This window comes from Cibotium barometz, chromosome 10 (assembly GCF_041138505.1).
Source record: "Cibotium barometz isolate CiBa-2024 chromosome 10, ASM4113850v1, whole genome shotgun sequence".
Lineage (NCBI taxonomy): Eukaryota > Viridiplantae > Streptophyta > Polypodiopsida > Cyatheales > Cibotiaceae > Cibotium > Cibotium barometz.
The window spans coordinates 38,241,683-38,268,070 of NC_141055.1; the positions used below are offsets into that span (position 1 = coordinate 38,241,683).

The window sequence follows — 26,388 nt, forward strand, 5'->3', positions numbered from 1 at the left end:
CTCTCTCTCTCTCTCTCTCTCTCTCTCTCAACTCACACTTTTTATAAGCCATTCATTTTTTAAATTTAACTTGATTACTATCATGTCTCAATTCATTTTCTTTATTCAACTTGATTAATATCATGTCTCAATTATTTAATTTATTAAAATCCAAACTTAAGTTGTCTTATATCTCTTATTGTCCATTCCATATAAAAGTAAACTTTCCCTCTTTTTTTTTTTCACATACATGTAACAAATTAATAATATGAATGTGCTTTTAAATGTTAGAGAGAGAGAGAGAGAGAGAGAGAGAGAGAGAGAGAGAGAGAGAGAGAGAGAGAGAGAGAGAGAGAGAGAGAGAGAGAGAGTTTAACATCTACGAGAGGCCAAAAATGGCTTATAGGACCTGTACAAACACATGCATTTACACAAGCTCGTAACATTAGATAAGGATTGAGACTTCATCATGGTTAAAATCTACTTAATAGCTAGTATAGCCTCTATTCAATGGGTGAAGTCCGAGAGTTACACCAATTACAGAGTGAGAGTGTGTCGGTTTCCATGGTTATGCTTATGCATAGTAAGCTTAGTCTATGAGTTAGTTATCCTTTGAACTATTAGGAACAAGCTCACTAGCAAGGTTGATGTTGGACAACATCATTTGGTGAGTTATTGTATTAAGCGAAAAAATAAATGTGACTATTAAGGCCTTCAAAATAAAAAATGATGTTGTAATGTTTTGTGGAACAAAAAGAGAAGTGTGAATCTAGGCACTCTTGTGTATTATAAGAAAAGAATTCACATGCCTCATTACACATGACAAGTACACAAATTTAGCCAAGTTAATTCTCTTGAAATCAATCAAACCTCATTAAAGGACAACTAAAAATCTTTAATTTTTTGAAGAACATGATGTACAAACTTGATTTTGGGACTTTATTTGCTATCACTAGTTATGCATCCTTGATGGAAGGTCGTTCTCTACATAAAATTTTGTTTAAGAACTAAACTTTACCTTATCAAGAACTAATCACATGATATTTTGAATGTAAAGATTCTCAATTGAAGGGGCTCCTAATCATTGAATATGCATAAAGAGCAAAATACTCTTAAATTAGCTTGATGTGAATAATGTGCACAAGTTTGTGGAACAATTTTTAAAACATATACCAGGTCTCTTGTTTTTTGAAGATCTCATTATGATAAAGGGAATGCTTCTTCATCCCACAAAAAAAGCATCCCCCCCCCCCCCCAAAAACCCCCCATGCTTGCTTTATGCTTCAAGCGCACATACGTTGTTATATAATGATAAGCTTGTTGTTATGATTGTTTTTCTCTAATTGTGCAACTTAAATACAAGTTTTTCTCCCTTGAAGCTGTCCAAACTGAAGACATTCTTTTGTTTTTTGGTTGTTTTTTTTGGGGGGGGGGGGAAATCAAATGGGACCCATGTATCCTAAACAAAGAAGGTGATAGCATCAGAGGTTGAGATCAGAGGCCTTTTCAAGGGGGGTGATGGAGATGGGATGGGATCAATGGGAGCAAGATACTCTTTGAAGGGGGGTGATACTATAAAGGTCAAAAATAAAAGGGGGAAAATAATACAACGATAATTAAAAACAATTCTTGTGGGGACTCACAAGGGCATATGAGATGTCAATTGGCTGGCACATTATAGCATATAGTTAAAATAATAATAATAATAATAATTAGCAACATAGATAGAAGGACAACAGCAAGCAGCTTAGCTTTTGCTGCCTGCCCCCCTTTTGCTTCTGTCAGGCCTTCACAGATCGACAAAAAAATGGCAAATACATCCGTGACCATCTGCAAAGATCCTAAAGAGCAGCAACAACAAGAAGAGCAAGAAGCAGAAGAAGAAAAGCTTTTTTCCCACAAAGCTTTCCTTAGCCCTTGCCTGGTTTCTGCTGGCTAGCTATGGAAGAAGATCGTGGCCGTTGCGCTTCTGCCTTATATCACAATGATCCAACGCTCGCAAATGCTTATGAGGACCTGGTACGTCAAGTCTTGCATTTCTTACACCGAGAGGGGGGGGGGGGGGGGGGCGTGTGAATCCACATCATCACACGTCCTCTCCACTTGTGTTTGTAAAAGCATGTCACTTTGAGATTCAGTTCTTTGAATCTCAACTCGAATGTGCTGGTAGGCTTGCGCTTTCAACTAATGATGTACACGAGAATCAAGGTGAGTAAGGGTCATGGCTGTGCTCCAACTTGTCCCCATGCATCCATGAGGCTATGCATGTGGCTGCATGGTGGACGCTACAGTCATCATGTCTTCAAGATGTGTCCATGTATTTTGGGGTACACATAGAAAATCGTGGTTAGGTTTTCCCACCAACACCATCGAGAGAACATGTCACGATTAGTGCTTGAAAAAACCATAGTTTTTAACCAATCAAAATAAGGACAACTCTTAAATCTATCCGGTTTTTGTTTCCCAAATCTCCACAATATGCCGGTTTTATAACTAAAATATATGAAAAAGCAGTCCTTAAAATAATGGCTACTTAAAATCTGAGCTGGTTTTTCTTAATTCTAGTCGGTACAAATACACTAGAATGCCGTTTTTTTCGAGCATTGGGACTCACGATCCCCTCAGTGTACAATGTGGTTTGCTGGTGGAATGCTGCTTGCATGCGTTGCGGTGCAAATTTGAGCTTGGAATTAAGATGGGTGATGCTTAACATTGATCTACAACCGTCATCTGTCATCCCTAGTGAGAACCATGGGGTGAAGGGCAGGGCTCTTTAGCTCACATCAGGTCTAGTGAAATGATGTTCCGTTCTGTCTTGTGGATTGCTGTTACATATTGGTTCTACTCCTTGGCTTGCAAGAACTCTTCTCTCAAAATCTTACCCACATCATGGGTTTCAGTCGTAACTCTTTCAGCAGGTAAGGGCTTTTCCTATCAAGAATCTGTGTACCATTTGTATCTTCTTATTCTCAAGGAAAGGATGGAACTCAAAAGTGTGTACCTCACCTATGAAGACAAGAGTCAATTCTCTTGTGTCTTAGGTTTTTGCTCCCCCATATAGGGCTTTGGAGTAAAATAGGGTGCAACCAATGCTATCCTTGCTCCCCCTTGTTGTCACTAAACCTGCCAATGTTGCTTGCATAACAACAATGGCATTGGTAAGGTTTAAAATTTGCTACTGAAGCAAGTTCATCCTTGTGTCGAAGTCTACTTTGGTGACCAGGTCATCGACTGTCACATCGTCATCTTGATGATCGTTGTCGAGATGAACATTCTCATCGATCATACGATCGTTTTGGATTGAGGGATTGTTGTGTTCCTCACGATTATGGTTCGAGTTGGTAAGTCTTTAGTTCCACTCAGATAGTGGTAGGAACAATGGTGGCTGTAGATTAGGCAGTTCCGAGGACAAGTGAAAAGATTAGACATGCGTGAACCAGATTATGGAGTTAGTTGTCAGATGTAGTTGAGTTTCCTCTCTTTATTTCCAAGAGTGGAAATCGCATAGGTGGGGAAGTATGTTATGTACTTGGTACTAATCCTTGGGATTAAAGGCATAATTTGGCAAGGTTAGGGAAGCCCTGGAATTAGGAGAAAGCAGACTAATATGGGCGGCTAAGGTCATTATTAATAAATCCATGTGTGTTGGCTATTTATAAGAGTTTGCTTATTTATAACAACAATGGACACTATGTAAGTGAAACTTGGTTTATTACTGATGTAGCCTTAGTTATAGTCTAAGTCTTGATCAAGACTCTAGCCACAGTTGTGGCAGAGCATAGACAGGCTTGCCTAGAGAGGCTATGAGGCAAATGCAACTGCCTAGAGAGGCTATGAGGCAAATGCAACTGCTTTTGGAAAGCTATAAGCTTGGAGCTTTTGCTTGACCACAAAGGCTCGCTTTCCACTTGATAAACTCCTAGGTGTTTGCTGATTTGCCCTCACAGTCTTTACATAGCATTTTCTCCTTTCCACACCCTTGCGTATCCCTCTACTTTTTTGTTTTTTGAACTTTGAATCAACTACAAAGGATCCTTGGTATGAAAGATTCAACCCTGGCTTTCTTTTTGCTGAAAGTTGACATGCTGAAACTTATGGAGTCAGTATCGAGCAATGACTTTGAGCTATTTAAGACACTTGGGTGGCTTGGGGCCTATCCTTCACCTACCTTTTAGTGGGAGGATGATCACGAAAGAAGCATTCAGGGCTTCTCAGGATTGGACATGGAGGAGCCGGAACACGAGGACACAATCAGGGATCCAGATGAGAATCGTGATATTCTTGTAAAAGTCCAAGAATGGCCTAATAACGTTGAATCTGAACTCTCATTGAGACCCAGTTTGGGTGCTCAAATTTTCTTTTTTGTAAATACCCCCAGTTTTATAAACTTACGAGCAATTGTTGAAAGTCATTGCTATGGAGATGGCACGACTACAGAACGAACATGAGATTCGGATGCAGCAATTGGAGATGTCTTTCCAACTTAGTCTTGAGAAAGCCTGAGGCGACGAGAAGATGTCACCATTTGGCCACCCAATTGGTCCACCCGTGCTTTCTTATCATGTATGTACATTGGACTGGTGTCCATGGCAGTTGTTTATGCCGGGGATTGATGCCACTCATGTGATACTGTGGACTTGGCTTTCCGTTGGGACTTGTGCCTCTGTGTACATGCCTGAAAATGCTTGGTGGATTGGTGTTCCGTTGGGTCTGGTACCTCGTGTACTTGCCTGGAGCGTCTATTTTGGTATAGTCTCATGAACATGGATTGTCCATACCAATGCTGCATTGCACAGCATCTTTATGTGCTTGCTTGCAATTGAAATTGCATGCTGTTTTCATGCTTGCTTGACCAATGTGTAGTTCTGGGTAAGGGGATGCCCGCCCGCGAACCATGCGTGTGAAACTGTCTGCTGACATGGTTATGTGCCATGTGACAGGTGGTAAGTATTGGTCATAAACCTAGCCTTTGGAGTTAGCACTAATTTATAAGTGAGTGTGTACACACTTCATTAAGTTTTGGGCGACCAAAACTCACTTATAAATTATGACCAGCCTGGTGTTCACACACACTGATGTTCCGAGGTGGACATAATCCAATGTACACTGCCCAGACCTACCAGCCATGTGCCCACTCTAACTTGCTCTACAAAGCACCTGCTTGCCACCTACACTGGACAACTCACCACCTCACTCCTCCTCTCTCTAGAGATTGGCGCCTCCTTCATGAGGGCTGTTGGGCTGCATTTTCTACACTTTCTCCTTCCCAACTCCATTTCCAAGCTTGCTAAGGTGTTTCTCAAGCTTCCAAGAGTGTTTTTGGATGCTAATCACTCTCCTACACACTCCCAATGACTGAAATTCAGCAAAACAGCTCTCTTTATTGTTGCTGTAATTTCTGGTCTTTTTGCTGAAAATCCTAATTTCAGCCCTCCTTTCTCAAGTTGAACCATAGGGGAAGCTTTCCCAAGGTTCCCTTCATCCTCTTGAAGACTTTTGTCGCGAAGAAATGCGACAAATCGAAGATCTCTACACTCCAAGGACTTCCATCGCGAAGACTTCCGCTGTCATCGACTCTACTTACAATTGGTAAGCTTTAATGCTTAAATATGGAAGCAAGTAGCAGGAGGGAGGAACTGGATTACAAGATCACATGCCCTGTGTAGTGTTCTCTTGTCCTACGTGCTCTCTTGCAGATTGTTGCTACCATATGTTGGTGGAACAATAGAGAGCAGATGGTAGGGAACATGGGCACTTGAGAGGCTAGTGTGGATTGCAAGTCTACATCGACAACCACTTGTTTGCAATACTGTAGTCTGTATTCATATGCATTGGTATGGAAATCTGGTCAAGAATGCCCATGACACTATGTACTTGATTCTCCCAAGATCAATATACTTTATTTGAGGGAGGGGTCGGCCGTTCCGGCTCATTGTGTGTCTCTTGTCAATTCAGCAATTTACTTCTTGTATTTGAGCAAGTGTCCATCAAATCTTAGTGTATTTAAGTGTATTGATTAGCATTGTGTTAAACCAAGTTACAGGAGACACATTGCTTAACCTTGGAGGCTCGACCCCAAGCGGAAGAAAACCAATGAAGAGATCAACAATGAGATGAAGAGAACCGACGAAGGGACTGCCAAGAGCATCGGTGACAAGTAGACAAACGACGACGACAAGTAGAGCATGAGGCCTTGCTATTAGCTATAGACGGAAGAACTGCTCCAAGCCAGGTGAACCCTTTTCCAAAAATGGTCACCTTCAGTAAGTACGATGGTAAATGTTTTTCTCCGATTTGCATTCATGGATTCATAAATTCGATGCATACCTTTTTGTTGTGTACATAGGTTTGTACATAGGTCAGATAAGGATAAGATTACTTTGGCTAACTGTCACCTCACTGGCTTGCTTCTCTCCAGCGTCTTCAGGAGAGTTCCCTCGATAGTCCGTGGATTGAGAGTCATCTTGCTGTCACCCGTATAAAGATCAGATCCATCAAGGAGAGGAGAGTGGAGTACAGATACCATGCTAGAGCTGCCTTTTGGACCCAAGCCGAAGATAGAGTCACGTGAGATTGCAGGTCCTCATAGGCAGAGAGATGGTATTCGCAAGTTGCGTGGCCAGGATGGAGCTATGGTTTTTGATCCCCCCCATGTGAGAGCCATTGCCATTGATTTTTTCTGATCCCTCCTCACTGGTGCCCCATTCTCCCCATAGGTGGTGGACGCTCGTGAGAGGGTTTGGTGGCACACGAGAGGTGGTTCCCCCCGCTCTTTGGACCTTCTTATTGATTCCCTTCGCAGCGGAGAAGCTGGCGGAGGCATTGACGGCTCTTCCCAGGGGAAAATGCCCGAGGGCGAACGGGCTTCCAGTTTCCTTCCTTCTTTGCCATTGGGATCTCATGGAAGGCGGCCTTCGAGCAGCCTTCAATGAGATTATGCTTATAGGTGCCATGCCAGAGAGGCTTTCAGAGGGTTTGATTCACTTGATTCCTAAGGAGGGTGGTGACAGATTGGAGATCCGGCAGTGGAGACCCATCACCCTCTTTGGGACCACCTACAAGATTTTGGCCAAGGCCATCAGCCGGAGACTTTAGCCCTTCCTCCCTGACTTAATCCATGACACTTAGACAGGTTTTGTTCAAGATCAGAGCATTCTGGACAGCATCTTTACTTTCTAGGAGGGGACAACTTTGGCCAGGATGCGGCAACAGGACCTCATTGTGCTCCTCCTAGACTTTGAGGAAGCTTATGATAGAGTTGACTGGAGATTTCTGGAGGTTACGATGTACCGAAGGGGGTTCCTAGTGGAGTGGATCCGTGGTGTTTCAAGACTTTACTCAGCCTTTCACAGTAGGTTCTTATTCAGGGAGCCTGAGTGACATATTTCCCCTTTCTCGCTTAGTCCGGCAGGGCTGTCCACCAGCACCTTACCTCTTCCTATTTGTCGTCGGGGCCATGAACAGTTCTCTCTCAGCTTAGGAGATGGGGCTCCAAGGATTGCGTCTCCCCATCCGTACTGAGCTGTTGGACTCAGAGTTTGCAAATGACACAGCAACATACCTATCCAGAGATGAGGGGAATCTCCAGAGATTCGCAGAGGCGATTGAGATCTTTGTCGTGCATCAGGAGCGCAAATCAACTGGCACAAGTCGTGTGGTTTTTGGGTAGGCTCTACACCATAGTTACTGGGGAACGCCGTCCCCCCTCTAGGAAAGGGGGGAAGCTCATTCCCCACTCATGGAGTTCCGAAAGATGGGGGGATAATTCGGAACGTTCTCCTGCAAGGAATGGCTAGGGGGAAAATGCACCCCATGTTCCGAAACGTTTTCCTTGGTAATAGGCCCAAAAACCCTTTGAAAAAGGGCAAAATGTTTGGAAAAAAGCATTTTTTCCTCTATTTTTTCCACTCAACTATGCATACATAACCTAAATTTTCAAAGTTTTAGCCTATCCTAATTAAAATTCATCATTTAAAATGATATTTTTCAGAATTCCATTAGTTTTGCTTGCTGACATGGCGTTCCCCCGTTCTCGTTTTGGGGGTTCAAAACGTTCTCGTTCCCAAGGGTCAAGACGTTCCCCCTTTCCTGTTCCTTGGTAACTATGCTCTACACCCGCTCTGACTTGGCGCCCAGTTGAGGCTTTCCCGAGGGGCACTGTCACGTGCATGCTCGTGCCATGGCCTAAACCTCAGCATGAAGAGCATAATCCCTGTTTAGGACAGCAGTTAAGGCTTAGCATTAAGCATCATCACCATAATCATCATCATCAGCAGCATCATCAACATGTTAGGCATCATGGAGGGCATGGGAACTGAAACCGGCCTCTGATAGAAACCAGAGTGCGGTAGACTAGCAGTCACCCGTCCACTTGTAGTCTAGATGTGTAAACAAAACAGATTGGAGCTAGAGTGCCCAAATCTGAAAACAAAGCGACACCTGTTGGCCCCAAAGCTTGGCGCCCCTTGCGGTATTTCTTTATTCAATTCCAAAAATATGAATGGCTGAGTACAACAAAAATCAGCCAAGAGATTACACCTGTATGTCCAATCTGACGGCCCACAATACCTCTTAACACAGAGGATCTATGCACACAGATCTGTGTTTCACAATAACACACTGTGCCTCCCTCTGATCAGCCAAGACCACTAAGCAAGGCAGCCATGAGCATACATCTGGCATAACTCAAGTGCATGATTCAACATCTCAGCTCATACATACATATGCTGTCCAAACTCTGTCTCAACCCTTGTCAATCTGCCATACCCCTCCTCTCACAAGGGGCAACAACAGACATCAAGCAGTAGAAAGAGAGATAGATGAACAGATGAGGAGCTTACCAAAATCAGCTCGTGAAACAGCACTGGAGGAAGCAACGGTACCAATCTGTACTTGCAGGCACTTGTTTCCACAACCCTGCTTCACACGCATGCACGTACTTGTCTGTACCCTCCTCCTTGTGTTCACTTCTATACTGTCTTTGAATGTACAGATCTGAAAAACAGCCCCGTACCCGTCTGTACTACCTCGGGATACGTGCCAGGAGTTGTACTTGCAAACGCCGCTTGCTGTCCACACTTGTACTCGCCTGAACCTGCGCAGCCAGGCCTGTCCAGCGCCGCCTACTGCAGTTCAGTCCAGCGCAGCTTGTGTCAGCCCTGTCCGTACACTGTATGGCAGTCATACAGTACTGTACGACTGTACCTGAACCAGCAGCCTGTCCGTACAGTCGCCTGCAGCAGCAGATGTACACGCAACAGTTCCTGTGCGCCACCAGTCCCAGAGAGAGAGAGAGTACTTGCAGCAGATCTTGCCGTACAGTGCTGTACGGCTGGTTTGCACTCAGAAAAACAGCAGCAGCAGCACACACAAAATCTGCAGTCGACTCCTTCTTCTCTTCAGCTTTTCCACGCATGAGAGTCCACAAGCCTCCACGACTCTTTTTTCCAAAAGCTAGAGAGAGGGGGAGGAGAGAGAAGCACACACTCCAAAAGTGGAGTGGCCTCCTCCCCATAAAAATCCTAGGGCCCCAAACTTTAAAAGTCCCTAGGGGCCACTAAGACCTAGGGGCAACTTTAATAAACATTAAAAGTTTAATGTTCTAGTTCCCCCCTTCACACCTAGGGATGTCCACACATCTTTAACTCTGTCCGGGCACCCCCCATGTGAATCCTCCAGTGATCTGGTAACTTCAAACGATAGGTTATCTCACCAATCTTTTCCAAAACCTGAAAAGGCCCATAATATCGCATGCTCAACTTAGGGAATAAGCGCTCTTTACCCTTCATCTTCTTGAGTCTAGCCTTTTCAAAGCGCAAAAGAACCCAATCACCCAATGCAAACTGTAAATCACGTCTGTGACGGTCTGCGGCTTTCTTTTGCTTCTGCTGAGTTTTCTGGAGTGCCAACTTAACCCTCCGATAAGCTTCATCCAAACTCTCCACATACTGATCAGCCTCAAAGATCTTATCATTTGTATGCAAAATGGGTGGTACCTTCTTCCCTCCTTCCACAATCTCAAAAGGCGCCTTGCCTGTCGAGGTATGTACAGTGTTGTTATACGCAAACTCCACCAAAGGAAGATACTTTTCCCATTGTTGCTTGTGCTCTGACACATAACACTTGAGAAGATCCAATACTGTAGAGTTAGTCTCTTCTGACTGACCATCTGTATGTGGATGAAATGACGATGAAAACTTGAGAGTTGTACCCATGTTGTCAAACAACCCTCTCCAGAACAAACTCGTCATCCGTGGATCACGGTCACTAATGATAGACGTAGGCAAGCCATGATACTTGAAGATGTTCGCCATGAACAACTTCACCATATGATCCACTTTGATCGTCTTACGCACGGGAATGAAATGAGCCTGCTTACTGAACCTGCATATGATAGTCCAGATGCCATCATTTCCCGTTTGTGTCCGTGGAAGATCAAATACAAAATCCATGGCAATGCTCTCCCAAGGTCTATTCGGAATAGGTAAAGGCTGTAATAACCCTGGTGTCTTCTGACGGTCAAACTTTACCTTCTGACATACGATGCATTGCCTCACAAAGGCATCAACATCTCTTCTCAAGGTTGGCCAATAAAAGAAAGTCTCCACTGCTTTGACCGTGGCGTCAATACCTCTATGACTTGCATACGGTGGAGCATGACTTTCAATCATAACCTTGAGTCGCAATGGCCTGGTAACACACAGTCTGCCATGCATCAATAAAAACCCATCTTTGAGAGTATAGTGCTCATGTCGCTGACCCTCAGACATCTGATCATACAACCTTTCAAAACCCTCATCATGGGCATACTGCTCTTTCATTTCATCAAGCTCATGATGATAAGCAAGTGAAACTGCAGAGACCTGTGGCTTGCGTGACAAAGCATCTGCCACTACATTCTTTTTGTCTTCCACATGCACAATGTGGAAGTGAAACATTGACAAAAAGTTTGCCCAACGCATATGCTTCTCTGAAAGCTTAGTCTGCGTGAGGAAGTAACGCAAGGTTTGATGATCTGTCTGCACAGTAAAATCAGCCCCAAGCAAGTAGTGTTTCCATGTAGAAAGAGCGTGAATTACAGCCAACATCTCTTTCTCATAAACCTGTAAATGCTTCTCGGCATCTTGCAATATTCTACTCTCATAGGCTATCACATGTCCCTCTTGCATGAGAACTGCACCAATGCTACTTCCACATGCATCACACTGGACAACAAAAGCTTTTCGGAGGTCCGGTAACACCAATACTGGGTCCGAAGTAAGCTTTTCTTTGAGCTTTTTGAATGCTGTAATTTCCCGATCAGCCCATCTAAACGGAGTTGACTTCTTCGTCAAAGCATGAAGAGGCGAAGCAATTTCAGCAAAGTGCCGTATGTACCGCCTGTAATAGGGACACAATCCTAGAAAACTGCGTACATCATGCACGGTCCTCAAAGCTGGCCAATTAAGTATTGCTTCCACCTTTGCTGGATCCGTACGAACTCCATGTGCAGACACAATATGCCCCAAGAAATGTATCTCCTGCAAAAAGAATTCACTCTTCTTGCCATTAACAACCAACCTATGGTTTCTGAGTTCTGCAAACACAATGGCCAAATGCTTTCTATGCTCTTCCTCAGTTTGTGAATGCACAATCATATCATCAAAGAATGTGCCCACAAACTCTCTATGAGGTCTGAAAATCTTGTCCATCATTCTGTTAAATGTGGCAGGCGCATTTGTCAAACCAAAGGGCATAACCAAGAACTCATACAACCCAAACATGGTTCGGAATGCTGTCTTATGCACATCCTCGGGTCTAATGCGTATGTGATGATACCCGCTTTTCAAGTCAATACGACTAAAAACTGTGGAGCCCTGTAAGCGGTCCAAGATGTCATCGATCCTCGGTATGGGGAATCGATTCTTGATGGTATTCTTGTTCAGCGCCCTGTAATCAATACACATGCGCCAAGAACCATCCTTCTTCTGCACTAAGAGCACAGGTGAGCAAAAGGATGATGAGCTAGGCTGTATCAACCCTTTATTCAAAAGCTCCTGCACCCGACTCATAATCTCTTCCTGTTGGGCTGCACTAACACGGTACGGCGGTCTATTAGGTGGAGTACTACCAGGAATCAGATCAATGGCATGATCCTCTGGCCTCTCAGGAGGAAGTTCTCCTGGCAATGACACGGAAAAACAGTCTTGAAACCCACATAAGAAATCAGTCCTGTCCTTATCTAACATAGGCAAATTAGACGTAGACTCATCATCCTGTGCATCCTTTACATAAATCAAGTACGCGGAAAGATGCTTTTTCATTACTGATGAAATCGCCGAAGCGGATACAATAGGAACAGATTCCCCTTTGAGTTTTACATCCAATACATGTTCTTTCCCTCTATGAATCAGAGTGATTTTCCTATTGTAAGTATCCACCACCGCATGTACCCTGTGGCACCATGGCATCCCCAACAAAACATCACAGCCATCCAAAGGCATGATGAAGAACTCCTCGCTGTCCACATAACCCTGCAAATGAAGCCGAAGCTTCCCAATGATAGGAGTAACGGGTTCTGCATACCCTGGACAAGCCATATTAGCCTCATGTAACGGCCCCATCTCCTCTGCGCGAATCCCCAATCGGCCAGCCAAGTCTGGAGAAATGAAGTTGGCTCTAGCACGTGTATCAAAGAAGATCAAAGCATTCTGATCTCTCACTTTGCCCCATGCCCTGCACAACTCTGTAGCTTCACCACCTGGTTGTTCCCCCACAAGATCAGGAACTAAGCCTGCACAAGGCTTTGGTTTCTTTGGCTTGGGCTCTCCTTTATTGTCAGAGTCCTTTTGGGACTTTCTTTTGGGACAATTGAATGACATATGCCCCTCTTTAGTACAGTAAAAACACTTATGAGCATCTCTCAAAGCCTGTCTTTCCTCAGAAGTCCTCTTGGGCATTGGCAATTTCTTATACTTTGTCTCTGAAGTCCCTTTAGCATCACGAGAAGCATGCCCAAATTTTTCAGCTTTCTTGCTCAATTTCTTACTGCCTTTAAACCCAGATGAACCACCAGTGAGTAACGCATTAGGTGTCATAGCATTTTCAATCATCTGCGACATGTTCGTTACTCTTGTCTTTATACAATAATCTCGTACCTCTTTGGGCAGCCCACAACAATACTTCTCTACCTGCTCAGACAGTGGCACCGCACGATAAGAAGTCACTGGGAGTAAAGCTTCCCAAAACTTCTTGTTATAATCTTCCAAATTATCACACTTTGAAGCATCCAATTTGTGCCATGCGGTCATAACATCCACCTCAAATGTAGATGTGAGCCATACGGAAGAGAAAACCTGTTTAAATTGGACCCATGTAGTGGGTGCTATGCCCTGCAAAAGAAGAGTAGACCACCACTGCAAAGCATTGCCCTTGAGAAAAGTGGCGGCTTTCCTCACCTTAGAGGATTCTGTGTAATTCCCACCAGAAAAAGCAGCATCAAACTGCTGTAAAAAGGTAAGTGCTTTCAATTTATCTTTGGCCCCACTGAATGTAACAAACTTCACTGTAGCTCCCCCTTCCTTGTAATCCTTCGCCTTTCCCATAGGCGTTAGATTATCATATGGAAGTGGTTTCGCAAGATTGCTGCCCCCAACATTCATACCCATCATTGGGTCAACATTTCCCATTCCCACACCAGGCATACCATACATTCCAGCCATGTTTCCAAACATTCCGTTATGCATATCTGGCTGCATACCACCTAACATATTGCCTTGCATCCCAGGTAGCATGCCTCCAAACATATTTCCAGCCATACCGGACTGCATACCACCATACATATTCCCTTGCATGCCAGGCTGAAAATTGGCTCCAAAAGGCCCGTACATACCCATGCCTCCCTGAGGGTAACCCCCAGTCATAGATTGGAACACCGAGCCACCACCAAAATAACCTGGATGCATATTCTGCTGAGGAATAGGTGGCTGTCCATAGAAGGAACTCTGAGAGTTTGCACCATAAGCATGCTGCATATTCGGAAACTGGCCAAAAGATGGTTCCTGTGGAATGGCACCACTATGACCTTGAAGAAGATTCTTAGAACGAACCTTTTTCTTCTTCTTCTCGGGCTCTGTGCGGGATCTCATAAATTCAGCAAATCTCACTCTGTGTGAGCTGCATAAAAGTTTCCATAACACCAGCCAAACGATCTTTGAACCGAGCATCATCATCCTCTTTACCATGTACATCCTCTGGCTGTGTTACATCCTCATAAGGCTCAACATCTGCAGCCTCTTCTCCTGCACGAATATCCTCAGATACATCTCTCTCAGGAGAAGTCTCTTGCTCTTCTTCTTCGTGATAGAAGTACTCATCCTCTGTATCAGACATATTTGCTGAATTTTCAGCGATGGCTTTCTTCGAGGCAACCACGGGCTCACCCCCTTCAGAAAGTTGATGATTGGTCCCGGCAACGGAACCTTGAAACCGGCCTCTGATAGAAACCAGAGTGCGGTAGACTAGCAGTCACCCGTCCACTTGTAGTCTAGATGTGAAAACAAAACAGATTGGAGCTAGAGTGCCCAAATCTGAAAACAAAGCGACACCTGTTGGCCCCAAAGCTTGGCGCCCCTTGCGGTATTTCTTTATTCAATTCCAAAAATATGAATGGCTGAGTACAACAAAAATCAGCCAAGAGATTACACCTGTATGTCCAAACTGACGGCCCACAATACCTCTTAGCATAGAGGATCTATGCACACAGATCTGTGTTTCACAATAACACACTGTGCCTCCCTCTGATCAGCCAAGACCACTAAGCAGGGTAGCCATGAGCATACATCTGGCATAACTCAAGTGCATGATTCAACATCTCAGCTCATACATACATATGCTGTCCAAACTCTGTCTCAACCCTTGTCAATCTGCCATACCCCTCCTCTCACAAGGGGCAACAACAGACATCAAGCAGTAGAAAGAGAGATAGATGAACAGATGAGGAGCTTACCAAAATCAGCTCGTGAAACAGCACTGGAGGAAGCAACGGTACCAATCTGTACTTGCAGGCACTTGTTTCCACAACCCTGCTTCACACGCATGCACGTACTTGTCTGTACCCTCCTCCTTGTGTTCACTTCTATACTGTCTTTGAATGTACAGATCTGAAAAACAGCCCCGTACCCGTCTGTACTACCTCGGGATACGTGCCAGGAGTTGTACTTGCAAACGCCGCCTGCTGTCCACACTTGTACTCGCCTGAACCTGCGCAGCCAGACCTGTCCAGCGCCGCCTACTGCAGTTCAGTCCAGCGCAGCCTGTGTCAGCCCTGTCCGTACACTGTACGGCAGTCGTACAGTACTGTACGACTGTACCTGAACCAGCAGCCTGTCCGTACAGTCGCCTGCAGCAGCAGATGTACACGCAGCAGTTCGTGTTCGCCGCCAGTCCCAGAGAGAGAGAGAGTACTTGCAGCAGATCTGGCCGTACAGTGCTGTACGGCTGGTTTGCACTCAGAAAAACAGCAGCAGCAGCACACACAAAATCTCCAGTCGACTCCTTCTTCTCTTCAGCTTTTCCACGCATGAGAGCCCACAAGCCTCCACGACTCTTTTTTCCAAAAGCTAGAGAGAGGGGGAGGAGAGAGAAGCACACACTCCAAAAGTGGAGTGGCCTCCTCCCCATAAAAATCCTAGGGCCCCAAACTTTAAAAGTGTTGGGGTAAAGGTGTTATGCCCACCCTTATAGTGTGTACAAGCCCATAAGTTATAGTACATAGTACACTTAGTACTTTTAATGTACTAAGTGCACTATGTGTACTAGTGCAATATACATGTGTGATAGGGGAGTCACACACTCAATTGATTGATGAGTTGACTTATCCCCACAACTCTCTCTCTCTCTCTCTCTCTCCCTTGTTTCTCTGTGTATGTCTCCCATGAATGAACTCTAACCCTAATTCAGTTTCTCCCTTCAACTGGTATCAGAGCTGGTGCCCATTTGAATCTCTCTGCTGGTCGTACCCTATCACTTGTCTTAAGCAGTGCTGCTCTCCCAGGCGCAGGTGGAGAAGAAGGCGAATGCAGGACAGTCAGCGCAGCAGCAGCCAGCGCACCAACAACAAGCGTGGAGCTAGTGAAGCGGTAGACTAGGCAGTCGTAGGCCTTTGTCTATACTCAGGCGATAAGCTTGTTGCGCTTTGTGGCCACCAGCGGCTGCTGCTGTAGGCGGGTGGCGCTCATAGCGAATACGTCTACACACGCTAATCGTGTAGCGTGGCTGAGGCAACGAGCGAAGCGCACAGCGCTAGGCGAATACGTGAGGCGGGCGTTAAACGAAGGCCTTCATATCCAAGGTGAAGCTCCGCAACGCCATCGGGGTGCTGAAGGACCGGATGAGCATCTCCGTTGCCAAGGTAGCGAGCGCGAGAATGCTGTGAACGCCTGTGTCTCCGGCATTGCCAGGCGACTCACAACTGGATCGTGGCCCTCAAAGCCCTTATGCTTGCCCACCGCCTGCTGTGATCCCGCCTTCGAACAGGAGCTCATGCTCTCCGGAAGACAAGGATTGAAAAAAGTGTTGCTTAGTTTGCTTTTCTTGGTGCTTATTTCAAATTCGAGTAAGGCGAGCTACAAAAGAAGAGGGGAAACCAGGAGTTTGTCACCCAGCCGTCCCTACCTGCACATCTGCAGGAGCATCAGCATCAGCATCAAGCATCAGCACCAAATTCGCCTGCAAATCAGAGAAAAATCAGAAAATTACAAGGTATTTTGCTTCAATTTTTTTTGGGATTTGCAATTGAGCAAGTACAATCAACAATTGAGCAGGTACAGTTGCCCAATTGCTCAATTTTTGAGCAAAATTGGCAAAATTGGGTGACATTGGTCACAATCAGGATAAATTTGCAAGAAATTGGTCAAATCAGGATCAATTTGCAGGAAATTGGATGTCGAAATTTGGGGCTTTTGATGTAATTGTGCAATTAAGCACTCATACATGCTGTATGATGTGAAAAATCGCACATTTGGGCAAAATTGCAGCAAATTGCAGTGCAAATCAAGGGGCTTTTGTGCCGATTTGGTTGATTTGCATGCAGGCAATCGCATTTGATGCTGTGGATAATGTGTTGATGCCTTACAAGCACTCAATGTGCCTGTAAATCAAGGGGCTTTCATTATTTGGATGTATATGTGGCCAGGGGGAAGCATCGTGAACACTCTGGATGCCTTCATGTGCGCCAATGTACCATGCATGATCAGAAATTGATCTCAAATCAAGGGGCTTTTCAAGTTTGTATGCTTGTTGAGCTTGGCAAAGCAGCAGTCAAGACATTTATGCCTTGAATCCTCAAAAATCAGCTTGCAGTCAAGGGGCTTTTGCCCAATTTCTGTTCGGGACTGTTTTATGCAGTGTACAGGACTTTAAAAGTCTGATTTTCACTCATTTGGACAGCCAGGAGAGCATTTATTGCTATTGTACCTGTTGGTACAGATTTGGCACAGCTTTGTGCATGTTTTGGCATGGCTGTACACTGTTTTGAGTGACCAAAAGATTCAATTTCAGCTGCTGAAATTGCCGGTACAGGTTTGGTACATCATTTGTAAGCACTTGGTACTGTTGTACAGTACTTTGGAAGGGCAAAAGAGCACATTTAAGGTGCTGTCCAAAATCTGCAGCAACCAAATTTTGGTGTTTTCATCACATAAAGTGGGAGAAAAGTTGCATTCTTGCTTCCGCAGTGGGAGATAAAGCTTGGGAGAACAACTGTGAGCACTTTGTGTGCTTTTGGTGCAGTGTTTGCACATTTTGCAGGGAGTCAGGCATTATCAGGTTGCATTTTGCTATGGCAACCACAGGTGAGAGCTCTTCATTGCTTCACATCAAGAAGCTTGAAGGCTCACATAATTATGATATTTGGCAAACCCAGTGTTACAATGTGTTGCTCCAGAAAAAGCAGCACAAGCCTATCAAAGAAAGGGGTGTGATGCCCGCTTCTCTTACTGCTGAAGAGTGGGAAGATATGGATGAGCTGGCAAGATCTACTATCATGTTGTCTGTGTCAGACTCATTACTTTTCAGCATTCGTGAAGAGAAGACAGCTTGGGGAATGTGGCAGAGATTGCAGGACTTATATGCCCAACAAAGTGCCTCAAGCAAAGTGTATTGGTTGAAGAAACTCATAGGTCTTCAGATGAAGGAAGGGGCGTCTATGACAGCCCATCTAAATGAGTTTAATGGTATTGTCAGCCAGGTCATTAATCAAAAGTTGGCAATGGACGATGAGTTCAAAGCCACCTTTTTGTTATGCACTTTGCCAGAGAGTTGGGACACATTTAGGACAGCCACTAGCAATTCGAATGCTATGCTGTCATATGGAGATGTTGAGGGTGCTCTTCTTCAAGAAGAGATGAACAGGAAAAACAACTCTGTTGGAAAGTCCAATGCAATGAATGCACGTGGGAGATCCCAGCAAAGGGGGAAAAGCCAAGAAAGGGGAAGGAGCAAGTCTCGCTCCAAAAAGGATTTGGAATGCCATTATTGTGGCAAAAAGGGACACATTAAAAAGCAATGCTACAAATGGAAAAATGATCAAAAGGAAAAGGGAAAAGGCAAAGACAAAGAGAAAGATGAAGCCAAAGATGTAAAGCCAAAGGGCAAAAGTGGAGTCAAGATTGAAGAAATCAATGTGTCACATGCAGGTGGCAGTGAGGATGAGGTCCTCTTTACGTCTTCACTTGATGCCCATTCACTTCTTACAGGTGGTCATGGTATGCACTCATGGATCATTGATTCAGGTGCCTCCTTTCATGTCACAGGTTGCAGAGACTTGTTTGTCAGGTACACTGCTGGCAATGAAGGAGTGGTTTATTTGGGTGATAACCATGCATGCAAAATTCTTGGCAGAGGTGATGTGAGGCTTGTATTTTCAGATGGCTCACAGCTTATGCTCCATGATGTCAGGCATGTGCCTGAGATCAAGAAGAATCTGCTTTCTATTGGACAGCTTGATGATGCTGATTATGTTACCACATTTGGTAGTGGAAAGTGGAAAATTAGTAAGGGCTCACTGGTTGTTGCCAGAGGCTCTAAGGTGGACACTCTTTACTTTATGCATGCAGGTGTTTGTCACCATGCTAATGTAAATGCAACCGAGCTGCCGGAAATTTCTATGTGGCATAGCCGGTTGGGACACATGAGTGTCAAGGGAATGGAGCAATTGTCTCGTTTGGGTTACTTGCCTTCTCTAAAGTTTTCAAGTTTTCAGTTTTGTGAGCATTGTATTTATGGCAGGCAACACCAGTGCCCGCACAAGAAAGCTCTTGGACAAAAAGATGCTCAGTTAGAGCTTGTGCATACAGATGTATGTGAGATGCCTCAGCTTTCTTTGGGAGGGGCAAAATATTTTGTGTCTTTTATTGATGATGCCACACGCAAGGTGTGGGTCTATCCTCTTCGTTTGAAGAGTGATACATTCTCAGTGTTCCAGAAGTTTGTTGCTCATGTTGAGAATCAAACTGGTAAAACACTGAAAGCTTTGCGTTCCGACAATGGTGGAGAGTACATGTCCAAACAGTTTCAGGACTTTTGTGATGCTAAAGGCATCAAGAGGGAGCTCTCTACTCCTTATGATCCTCCACAAAACGGGACAGCAGAGAGGATGAACAGGACCATACAGGAGAAGGTCCGTTCTATGTTGTCACATGCTGCATTACCTCATGGTTTTTGGGCTGAAGCTGTTATGACAGCCGTTCACCTTATAAACAGGTCACCTAACACGAGGCTTGGTGGGAAAGTGCCAGAAGAAGTATGGACAGGGAAGCCTCCGTCATACAAGCACTTGAGAGTGTTTGGTTGCGTTGCGTACGTGCACATACGCAGGGAAATGCACACCAAACTTGATCCTAAGTCTCACAAATGCATATTCCTAGGATATGGTGACAGAGGTGAAATGGGGTATAGACTTTGGGATCCCATGAATAGAAAGATCATACGCAGCAATGATGTCATTTTTGTTGAAACATGCATGTATAAGGAGCCTGCAAGGCAACAGGAGCCTGGCAGAGTCATCTTTGATGATGATGGACATCATGGACAACAACAAAGGGCTGTAAATCAGCCATTACAGTAGGAAAACCAGCCCTTAAATGGTGCTGAAAATGGTCCAAATGGACAGCCAGAGATGGCAGAAGATATCCCTATGGATATACCACAGTTGGAGGAGATACCGGGCATGATATTTCAGCCTTATGGCATGGAACAGGAGCCACCAATGGGTGATATGCAGGCTGGACAGCAACCTGCAAATGATGGTCATTGGGTACGGAGGTCCACAAGACCCTCCAGAGCCCCTGACAGGTTTGTTCCAGGGGTTGACTACTTGATGCTCAGTGACTGTGGGGAGCCCTCATGTTATAAAGAGGCTTTACAGAGGGCAGACAAAGCTCTATGGGAGCGTGCCATGAAGTCAGAGATGGATTCTCTGCACAAAAATGGAACATGGAAGTTGGTGCATTTGCCTGCAGGCAAGAAGGTTTTGCCATGCAAGTGGGTATACAGGCTCAAAGTTGCATCAGATGCAAAGCCAAGATACAAAGCCAGGTTAGTGGCTAAGGGCTTTAAGCAGGAATATGGTGTGGACTTTGATGAGATCTTCTCTCCACACTTAGAGCTGTGTTGGCTTTGGTTGCACATGATGATCTGGACTTGATTCAGATGGATGTGAAGACTGCTTTTCTTCACGGTGATCTCCATGAGGAGATATATATGCAGCAGCCAGAGGGTTATGCAGTAAATGGAAAGGAGAAGCTTGTATGCAAGCTGAAAAAGAGTCTTTATGGGCTCAAACAGGCACCAAGAGAATGGTATCATAAATTTGATACATTCATGAAATCTCAGAAATTCAGGAGAAGTGACATAGATCACTGCTTGTACACCAAGAAAGCTTTGGATGGCAGTCTATTGATCCTCATCTTGTATGTTGATGATATGTTGATTGCCGGGAAATCTCGTAAAGAGATGGATGCATTGAAAAAGAGGCTGCATGAAACCTTTGATATGAAGGATTTGGGTGATGCAAATCACATTTTGGGTATGTGGATACTTCGGGACAGAAATCAGCATGTGTTGTATTTGTCTCAGAAGGAATACATTGGCAAAGTCTTGCAGAGGTTCAATATGGACGGGGGGGAAGAAAGCTAGTACTCCTTTGCCTCCATATGTGAAACTCAGTGCTATGGACAGCCCACAGTCAGATAGAGACAGGGCTGATATGGCCAAGATTCCGTATGCTTCAGCTTGTGGCAGTCTCATGTATGCCATGGTTGCTACTAGGCCGGACATTGCATTTGCAGTGGGAGTGGTTTCTAGATACATGGCCAACCCTGGCAAGAAGCATTGGGAAGCAAGTGAAAGGTGTCATGAGATACCTGAAGGGCACACAGGATTTGTGCATTTGCTTTGGCAAACAGGATGCATTAGTGCATGGTTACACGGATTCGGATTATGCCGGTCATCCAGATAACCGGAAGTCTACTACCGGTTATGTATTTACATTCACAGGAGGTGCTGTGTCATGGATATCCAGGATGCAGAAGTGCACAGCCTTATCTACTACAGAGGCCGAGTATATTGCAGCCACAGAGGCTTGCAAGGAGGCATTATGGCTATCTCGGTTAGTGGTTGATTTGGGCTATACAGGGGATATTCCATTGTTGCATTGTGACAGTCAGAGTGCCATCCAGTTGGCAAAGAACCCTGTCTTTCATGCAAAGACGAAGCATGTGGATGTGAAGTATCACTTCATCAGAGAGGTGATAGAGAACAAGCAAATTCAGCTTGTTAAGATTCATACGGATGACAACCCGGCTGATCTGTTGACAAAGAGTTTGCCTCCGGAGCGGTTTGCTCATTGCAGACACTTGATGGGCATTGGATGAGGCCATTTTCAGCCTTGATATGGCCTTGTATATTATCATGTACATGCTGATTTTTCTTTTCCTTTACTTAAGGGCACTTTGCCTTTAAGTGGGAGGTTGTTGGGGTAAAGGCGTTATGCCCACCCTTATAGTGTGTACAAGCCCATAAGTTATAGTACATAGTACACTTAGTACTTTTAATGTACTAAGTGCACTATGTGTACTAGTGCAATATACATGTGTGATAGGGGAGTCACACACTCAATTGATTGATGAGTTGACTTATCCCCACAACTCTCTCTCTCTCTCTCTCCCTTGTTTCTCTGTGTATGTCTCCCATGAATGAACTCTAACCCTAATTCAGTTTCTCCCTTCAAAAAGTCCCTAGGGGCCACTAAGACCTAGGGGTAACTTTAATAAACATTAAAAGTTTAATGTTCTAGTTCCCCCCTTCACACCTAGGGATGTCCACACATCTTTAACTCTGTCCGGGCACCCCCCATGTGAATCATTCAATATTCTGACTCTGCAACCACCATGCCCACACTTGTGCTGTTCCATTTTCACAGGGCCATGACAGGAACCCAGTTGGCAGCCATAAAAAGGCTCTCAACAGCAGTCGGCCAGGCGACAGTGCTGGTGACAAGGGTGCTGCAAGACCTGAAGGGTGCAGGCTCTAGTGACAAGGGTGCTGCGTATATGAAGGGTGCAAGCTCTGGTGAGCTGCGTACCTGAGGGGTGGTGAGGAGCAGAGAGGGCTGCCATCCCAAGTGGTGCAAGCTCTGGTGACACAGGTGCTGCGTACCTGAGGTGGTAAGGAGCAAAGAGGGCTGCTGTCCCGAGTGGTGCAAGCTCTGGTGACACGGGTGCTGTGTACCTGAAGTGGTGTCGATTGTGAAGATGAGCAGAGAGTGGGCTGCCGTCCCGATGGTGTGATGTAGCAGAGAGTGGGCTGCTGTCCTGATGGTGGGAGCTCAGGAAAAACGCTGAAGTGCTCTATGTAGCAGAGGGGGCTGCTGTCCCATGAGCTGTGGATAAACGCTGATATGCTGATGATGCGCTGATGTAAAATGCTGATGATGTGCTGATGTAAGCGCTGATGAATGCTGATGTAAAATGCTGATGATGTGCTGATGTAAGCACTGATGAATGTTGATGTAAAACGCTGATGAATGCTGATGTAAAACACTGATGTATGCGCTAAATGTAGCAGAGGGGGCTGCTGTCCCACGGTGTGGCCTGTAGCAGAGAGTGGGCTGCTGTCTTGAGATGGGGCCAGATGAGAAAACGCTGAGGTGCTGTCCTGTTAGGCGAAGATGATGAAGCTATGTGGTGTAGAGCCCGGCAGAAGCAGCAGCAGCATATGAAGTGGTACCGGATATGATCAATGATATGGTACATGAATGATGAATGATAAGGCAAAGCTATATATACTATGGGGGACTGCTTGTCGGTCAGCCTAAAGGCTGTTGGCCAGCAGCAAAGAGACAAAATCCCCAAATAAAACCAAAAAATACCTAGAAAAATCCCCTTTTTAGGGCTGGGAAAAATACAGTTTTCACACAAGCGCAGCATGTAAAGTATAATTTTATGAATATTTTGGTCCAAAGCTAGCCGATAGCAGCAACAATGGACCGACTAGCACCTGTAGCATATATATAAGCATAATGACATCATTTGCATTCATCAATCATCATTCACCTTCTGAAGAAGTTAGAAGTTAGTAGAAGCATGTAGAAGGCCAGAGGTCATCCTGTAGGGTAGACCAACAGCCTTGAAGATGTACAAACATTCAATCACTTTTTTGTACCATAATACAAGAAATTCCTAACACCAACTCTCTCTCTCTCTCTCTCTCTCTCTCTCTCTCTCTCTCTTCTCTCCTCTGTCTTAATCATGTTCATTCAGCATCTTGTTCTTAATCAAGCTTAGGGCTGTGGATCAGTACAGTAAGGCAACATTGGTATCAGAACACTCAGGCTCAGCCACTAAGCAAGTCCCAAATGGCTGCTGACTGCTGTTGAGAGCCTTCTTATGGCTGCCGATTGGGTTCCAATGCCCTCCATGATGCCTAACATGCTGATGCTGATGATGCTAAGCCCTAACTGCTGTCCTGAATAGGGATTATGCTGTTCATGCTGAGGTTTGGGCCATGGCACGGGCGTGCACGTGACATCGGCCCAAGGCTATTCTTACCCCTAGTGTGGTTTCTTCTCTCTCTTTTGTTTATTTTCAGGTTTTATGTGTGAATTTGTTGTTTTCTTGAAGATAAGCTAAGTACCCATGCCACAGCTCTTATGAAGGCCCGTTACAGCTTGGGCGCATTATCTAAGTTCTTGGAGTTGGATGATTCAAAGTTGTGTCCGGGGGTTGCCCCCTGTCTAGGTTTGGCCCTTTGTGCCCATAGTCATGCCTTGGGTGTTCGGGACTGAATGGTCTTGGGCTTCCCATTGAAGTACTTCATCTCAATGCTCTTTGCAAGTGAGAGCTAGGGCTTAAACATAGGTACATCCCATTGGATTTGTGTCCAGCCCATACAACAACTACCCTTTCTTGTTTTGTTTTGTTTTTCGAGCCGGGGTCAGAAGCGAGCAAGCTCGTTCTGAGACTCGAACAGAGAAACAATTTTGTCATTAGCTTCATCGTCTCCATTCTGAGAGACGGTTTCGCTACTTCCTCAAGGAAATACCCCGGAAGACCCACTGCCCTTTCTTGTCTGCATCAGTTTTTCCCAACTATAAGGCTAGGTGAGTGATCTTGTTGGCAAACTGGAGGATGGGCTGCAAACTCTGATGCAAACCCTTGAACTCATCTTTGAGTCTATCAAGTTAGTGTGGCAGGGGAAACCGCCATTTCAAGTCTGTCACAAACTGGTCCCAATCATAGTCCGTTATATGAAGCTTGGTGTGGGCCTTGGACTAGTCATGCCACCAAACAATGGCATTGCCTGTTAGGTGACAGTTTGCCAACACAACTTTCTCCTTATCTGACTGCAAAATAATAACCCTCAAACTTATGTAACCAAGAATGCAAACCAGAGGGGATAGTTTGTGTAATGCTTAACATGGCTTAATGTGATTCTCTTTTCTGTTTTGCTCATAGAGAGGATGGAGATGTTGCTGGGGCGGACTCAAGTGTTTTGCATCACAAAGACGAGAGAAATACCAAAGAACAGCAACGCAACTGGCAACCCGATCGGTCTCAGTGCAATACCACGTTGAAAATGTTAGTGTAGCACTGGATGTTCTCAATCAAGCCACTGTTTTCCCCCCAGTGATGTGTGCCCCTCCGTCGTCTCCTGTCTCATTTTGTGGGAACTCAGAAAGTGCATCTTCTCATCCATCCCCAGCAACCTTGCTCGCTCTTTTTCGTGCAAAATTAGGAAGGCTTAGGAGCCAACCAGGGTTACAGATTGATGCCGTCTCAACTGATGCTTTTGTAGGCCCATTCATGCTTGATAATACACTAATAACTCCTCCAATTTACTCCACTTTAACTACTGCATCTACAACTCCTCTCTCAACAGCCCCATTTACCCCGCCACCAGAACTCGCACATCTCACAACACCCTCATCACCAGTGGTTCCTTTTGCACAGCTGCTGGCTTCATCTTTGGAAATGAAATGCTCTCTTGCTGAACAGGCTCGTGAACAACCCGACTCGCGAAATTTTCCACCAACCAGTTTCGAACTTATATACCAGCTGTATCCTTGCAGCCCAATTGGCCAGTTAGTATCATCCAGATCTGGAGCTTCTAGCTCAGAGACATTGCTGCCCTTGCCGGAGAGAGTGTTTCTTGAAAATGATGCCGCTGCTGTTGAAGTGGTGAATCACGCCTCTGTTTCTGTCATTGAGAATGCTCGCTTTGGAGGCTTTGGTATAGAAACTTCTGGAAGTTCTTGTCACAAACCAATCATGGATCAAGTTCTACAACACAGCACAATCTGCTTGCAGGAAGTTCAGCATGTTGAAAGTCACAACACTGATGCATCTGGTGAACTAAAGAGGGAAGATACAGCTTTTGCTTTAAACAAGCCCTTTGTAAATAATAGTGGTATAACTACTGGCACAAAACGCAAAATAGTAGTGTGTGTTGCTCTAGATGTAGGGAGCTTTCAGCCAAGTGCAAGGACCTTTCTGAGGCTCTGGAACAAACTAAAGAGAAGCTGATTCTTATTGAGGGAAGGGTGGTTTCGATCGATGACAGGGAAAAAAAATTCAAGCAGCTGATACAGTGCAACTGGGTGTAAGTGCATACTTAAGCTTAATTCCTTGTATTGGCGAGATTGCATAACCAGCTTGCATTTGAATGACTAGTATTAAAACATAATATTTGATGAATTTTTAAAAGGGCTTTCGTTATTACCTTCTTTCAAGAATTGTACAGGGAAATATTGAGAGGAAAGGAGGATAGCAAAGCAGAATAGTTGACCACAAACTAGCCCGAATGTGGCCACAGCTCCTCTAGATCATAGAATGTTATGACATCACATATGTCATCAGCCATAGGCTTTGCTTG

The 26,388-nt window shown here is 44.9% G+C and overlaps 1 protein-coding gene across 2 annotated transcripts; it reads left to right on the forward strand.

Moving 5' to 3' along the window:
- Positions 1–1,704: 1,704 nt before the first annotated feature.
- On the forward strand, positions 1,705–26,182 carry LOC147634873 (uncharacterized protein At1g76660-like). 2 transcript variants are annotated; one of them, XM_086804086.1, is made up of 3 exons: positions 1,705–1,998; positions 6,023–6,254; positions 24,972–26,182. In XM_086804086.1, the coding sequence occupies exons 2-3, from the start codon at positions 6,252–6,254 to the stop codon at positions 26,037–26,039; spliced, it is 1,071 nt and encodes a 356-aa protein (XP_086660212.1). In that variant the 5' UTR covers positions 1,705–1,998; positions 6,023–6,251; the 3' UTR covers positions 26,040–26,182. The 2 variants fall into 2 exon arrangements, with proteins under 2 accessions (XP_086660212.1, XP_086660211.1); XM_086804085.1 differs by lacking the exon at positions 6,023–6,254.
- The last annotated feature ends 206 nt before the right edge of the window (positions 26,183–26,388 follow it).

Excerpts from the sequence above, each read along its gene's own strand:
- LOC147634873 (XM_086804085.1), top strand. The coding sequence starts at position 1,921 with ATGGAAGAAGATCGTGGCCGTTGCGCTTCTGCCTTATATCACAATGAT. Across the intron at positions 1,999-24,971 it reads CAAATGCTTATGAGGACCTG|AGAGGATGGAGATGTTGCTG; the intron begins GTACGTCAAGTC and ends TTTTGCTCATAG.